This window comes from Phycomyces blakesleeanus, assembly GCF_001638985.1.
Source record: "Phycomyces blakesleeanus NRRL 1555(-) unplaced genomic scaffold PHYBLscaffold_73, whole genome shotgun sequence".
Taxonomy (NCBI): domain Eukaryota; kingdom Fungi; phylum Mucoromycota; class Mucoromycetes; order Mucorales; family Phycomycetaceae; genus Phycomyces; species Phycomyces blakesleeanus.
The window spans coordinates 1,762-7,233 of NW_017265206.1; the positions used below are offsets into that span (position 1 = coordinate 1,762).

At 35.9% G+C, this 5,472-nt stretch overlaps 1 protein-coding gene across 1 annotated transcript; it reads right to left on the minus strand.

Annotated features, from left to right (window-relative positions):
* Positions 1–431: 431 nt before the first annotated feature.
* On the minus strand, positions 432–1,157 carry PHYBLDRAFT_160913 (hypothetical protein). The gene is made up of 2 exons (XM_018434302.1): positions 1,124–1,157; positions 432–1,053 (listed from the first exon to the last, which is right to left on the minus strand). The coding sequence occupies exons 1-2, from the start codon at positions 1,144–1,146 to the stop codon at positions 702–704; spliced, it is 375 nt and encodes a 124-aa protein (XP_018283086.1). The 5' UTR covers positions 1,147–1,157; the 3' UTR covers positions 432–701.
* Between the last annotated feature and the right edge of the window lie 4,315 nt (positions 1,158–5,472).

The following is a 5,472-nucleotide window of genomic DNA, read 5'->3' on the forward strand; positions in this document are numbered from 1 at the left end:
ATATATACCAGATCAGCTATCATCAGCTTATATATATATCAGATTGAGTATCATATGTTTATATATAGTGTGGCACTACGGCGGGATGAATGGCAGTTGGGCCGAAAGAAGGCACATAACTGCCATTTTTTTGGTCGAAACCCAATAAAATCTCCGCCGTTTGTTGTAAGATGGTAATGTCATTCGTAGCAATTTAAAAAAGTAACATGAAAACACTTTTTTTGTTGCTGTACAATATTTTCAATACTGTAAAAAATGTTTGTAAGTTGTAATGACCACTTTGAGTATTGAAATATATGTTTTATTGAATATCAAAGATGTCAACAATTATTAAGATTAATAATTTTTGGAATGTGTGAACGAAATGGTAACATAACTGCCATTTTTTTATTTTTTAAACTACGTTCTTTTTTTTTAGATATTCTTTTTATCTTGATGAATTGGCAATTTGATTTTATTTAAATCGCGTAATGGCGTATAGAGCATATAGGGAATGAAGAGAAAAGCATAAGGTGTATAGAGAATAGAAAAAAAACCGGAGTATATAAAGAAGAAAAGAAAGACGGGGCATATAGAGATTAAAAAAAACATAAGGAATAGAGAAAATTAAAAAAAGAATATAAGATACAAGGATGATATAAAAAATATAAAAGATATAAGGATATAGAGCATATAGAAAAATAAGATAAAAATAAAAAGGATTACAGAATGGAAAGATTGCCTTTAGTAATGCGCATGTTGTTGTTAAAGATATAATAGGGCGCGATTACATAAAACTGGTTTCCATTCGGTGGGTATTGGACCAGACCAACTTGATGACAAATGTCATTTACACTTATAACTGCATAAGTCGGTTGCGTTTGGTGGCCTAGTGTACGGGTGCTTTGTGACCGTTGTTTGACGATAGGTACTGATGAGTCATGACCAGCCGCGTCATGTTCCTTCATGACCTCCACGAAAGCAAGAAAGTGTGGGAAGCCATAGAAATCTACATGCTGAAAGTAGAACTGTACTGTACCGACGAGCCAGCTGTGAACAATTACATTACGGTTGCTAAAATAAATAAATAAATAAATAGAATGTAAGCAACTTTTGATTGTATATCGAAAAATATTATACTTACTTTCTATAGGGGCAAGTAAACATCACGTAATGGTTGCCACGGCTGGTCTCGTTTTTCTTTCTTCGGTACATGCATGAGGAATATACAGTCGAGACCATCCACAGACGTGCAGCTACAACAACAACAGAGTCACCAAACTCGTGGCCAGTCAAGCCTGTTGTTCTCCGGTAGTATTTCAATAAAGCTTCCTTCACACTAGGGCCGCCTACACCTTCCACCGAATCATCGTTCAAATTAACAAACTGATGAAACGGCTCCCACAACTGCGCACCACTAGGATCATTAGGAAGGTCCATGTAGCTCTCTCTTCCATATGGCTTTGGCCGAATGAGGTTGATTTCATCACAGATGCTGATTGCCGTGCTGGTATAATTGTGAATCGCAAATCGCTCGACGAGAAAACTGGCGTTTCGGCCACCCTTTGATTTGGACTTAATCAATTTCGAGAAGACGCCAATTACTCTCTCCATTGAGCGAGTGGAGTAGCATCGCAGGGGGCCTTGCTGCTTGATGATATAGGGTATATGGACCAGGTAATGTTGCACTGGTCGGAAAACACTACGAGACAGGGTATTATTCTGGACTTGTTGGTATAAAAACGAGTGCCAGTGCTTGAAGTATCTATTGTTAATATTTAAAAAATGGTAACAATCAGCTATTTGTAATGATAATATATGAGACGTATAATAACTTACGACTCCATCTCATCAAGCAATTCTGATGTCAACGTCCATTGCAAGGCAAGCGCGCAACCTTTCACGAGAGATAATAGAGCTGTTTTAACAGCCCTATTTGGTAAATAAGGCACGACCAAAGTGGGGACAAGGTATAAGAGAAAGTCAAGCCAGTCCACTGCGCGAGTACCATCGATCTTGGCAAATACATTGTCGAAACTGCCTTGAAATGAGGTGGGTATATATTTTCGTGAGCTGGTGATACAGTTTCCGATTGTTACAAGGTCTGCTCTTGGTATATGAAAAGGGTATTCGGTGGTATTGAGGGTATTGTCTGGATGGGTATAATAAAATTTGGTTTCCTTTGTGAGGGTGACGGTAATCAGGTCATACACAAGCTTTCCAATCCCTCTTGCAATTAAATGAAGTTCATCTAATGCAAAAAATGATGATCCAGAGAAGGTTGATAGTTGGGTATATATGCTCGGCTGGTATATGTTCTTCGACTATTACAAGCAGTTATTTAGTATGAAAAAAAGATGGCTAATTGAACATTTGTATACTTACAGGGTTGCCTACTTTGAAGTCTTCCAAAGGTCTTAACCGGGCGGAAATGTCATCAAAGTACATGCCATGCCGTCTGTTAGTAGGGCATTTGCCTTTGGTCTCACAAAAACGGCAACCAAATAAACTTGTATGGGAACCAATGTGGGCCATATCAGCTACAGCTGGAATATCGCCAGAAGCAAGCAGAAGATAGACCTTGGATCTGCAAAGCTCCACTCCATTGTGCTTGACAACCAAGCCATGTGCCTCAAGATCTCGCAATTCATTGATGATGGGTATAAGAAAGGAGTCCAAATGAGTTGGCTTCTTGGGGCCAGGCAAGATTGCCAGTTGCAAAAGGTATTTGTTGGTATATCTAAGTATTTTATTAGTAATTTTTTTTTTAAAAAAAAATGTAATAATAATAATAAATAGTAATAAATTAATTAATTACCTGATGGATGGGTCTAGGTTGAATATTATGCAATGGATGATGGTATATGAGTTTTTGCCTTTCTTTTGATTGACAAACCCATCGGTATAAAGCCCAATGGCAATATCATCGGGATTGGAGAACAGGCCCTGCTGCACCAACTGCTTGTAATTGTCACCATCAAAAATGTCGGTTAGCTGACCAGCTACAGATTCCCGGTTTGCTCTGTAACAGAGGAGTTCTCTTGTGGCTGGATCTGCCAACATTTGAGAAAGCATATCCCCAACTGACATAAGTTTCATACTGGCGGCTGGTGTCTGACTTTGATCGGGATCAGTCTTGTATCGCGGTTTGCCGCAGTCAACACAAGATTCCTGGTCGTCATTAATGCCATACAATCGACAACCACTAGAGCAGACATCATACTCATGGCCCTTGACACTTGACTTTGACTTGAGCAAAGCATCAACAGTTTCGCCATGACTGATCTTAGCCCCAGGTTCTAAAAAAAAACGATATCACTACATGTTAGTGATCTGGAATTAAAGTACAAGGTAACAGAAAATATAATATTTTACCCATCATTATATCGTCATGGTCTCGGATGACAGTGTTTATAAATTGAACAATGTCTCTATATGCTGCTCTAGCAATTCTATGCTGTAGCATCAATTGAGACAGATGAATACTCATCAACTCGGCCTTGGTAAAAGTATTTGTACTGATTCGGCTGCTGTCGTAAATGTGAGCTTCACCCTCACTGTCCTCAAAATTACATGCGCACTTATATGAAATAGTATTATCAAGCTCCATAGACTCCATAGTATATTCTGTAATACATTATTTAGTAATTGGAAAATAAATAATACAATTACAGCTCTTTTCATTACCTGAATTGCTAACAGATTCATCTTCATTACTAGTATCATTTTCGTCATGGTACATGTCAACATCATCCAGAATAGACTGGTCAATTTCAGTCATTGTTGCTGAATCTCCTCTGTGAATTCTCTTGTGGTTTTGCAGCTTCTGGTAGTTATCAAAAAACAAGACACATTGATCACATTGGTATTGCTGTGTAGATATTCTATCTCTCTGCTGGCTGGAGTTGGAAGAAGACATATTGGTTGGGTTGGTACGTATGTAATATATAAAATAAAACTGCGAAGAGGATTTTGGTGCTATTTATTAAATGTAAAAGACATCTTTATATACTCTTTATTTTTTTAACCAAAATGCTTGCGGCTCTTTTTCTTTTTCTCTCTCATAATGATGATATAGCAATGATTACAGTAATGTCAATGCTAGGTGAAACACCTGTCAGTAAATAATTCCCGTGGTTGGAAAGATTCTTCTTCATTAATAATTGTGATGTAAGTTAAAATACTTCTTGGTTGACAAGGGGGTACCATTAAAAGAGCACCGGTGAAACAGACACGTACTCTTTACTTGTGAGCGATTAGATATTCTTTGGGCTTTATAAAGAGGTATATGTATATTTAGGATAATTAATGACCAAATAATTTATTTTTTTTAAATAAATTATCAATTACTCTCTAATACCAAAGGCAAAGAAAAACAGCCTTCTAATAATTAACAGTTAAAAAAAAGTATTACTGTCTAAACACATTGGTAGAAAAGACATATTTATATTATCTATGTTGTACTAATAATATTTTTGAGATAGTGAATATATATTTAGCTAATAGCATTATTTTCTTGTTTATGTATAAAACTTAAAGAAATAGATATAGATAATGAGGGCTATAGTCTGATACTCTTTTACTGACATCATCAAGATAAGCACTACTGATCGAAAAGGGTGTTAATTGAAAATGCCGATGTGAGTTAAAGCACACCTTTTTCAAAAATGTACGGTTTCAGTCAAAAATGCCCCTTGGTAAATAATAGTAATGACAGTTAAAATTATTTTTACCTTTGATGACAGCATCAATCAAAACGCGTTTTAGTCGATAATGATAATAAGTATGATATGAACTTGAGTATCATAACATTTACTTTAATGTTGATAAAAAGGGGCTAATTAACTATATGATGTTCAGATGTTATATAGCTACTGTAGAGTATATTTAAAGTTATAATTTTAACTGGTACAGGGTTTTGTCATCGAGAACTTTAACCAAATTTCATGCTATATCTGCAATATGTATAGAGTTATATTATTATATCATATACTTTAAAACGTTTAATATGTAGACGGTGCAAAGTATGAACATTTATACATATAATATTGATTTAAAGTCTAATTCATTTTATCTTTATATTTCTTACAGTTTTGTTGTGTCGACACAAAAAGACTGTATCATGTTCACATGAGCTACTGCAGACAGGTGCAGACAGGTGCATACAAGTGCATAAGCATCCCTTCTTTTATATGTTTTGTTTGTACATCTGTCTGTATCTTTTTCATATAAATAGCTATCAATTGCTTGTAATAAATCGTTGCCTTTCTCAAACTCAAATCGCTCTTATTCTACTTGTCTAAACTATCACCTTTTCTTTTCAACTCACTGCTTATAGCTAAAAAAAAACTTAAACATGTCCGATATTAACACAACTCTCCTCAACTCAATTCAAAAGATTGAGGTTGATCTTGCTGAAATCAAGCAAGCATTGCGCGAGCTTCAAAGGCAATTCAGCAATCAATTTGCGCCAGCAGTCAGTGCGGAAGATCT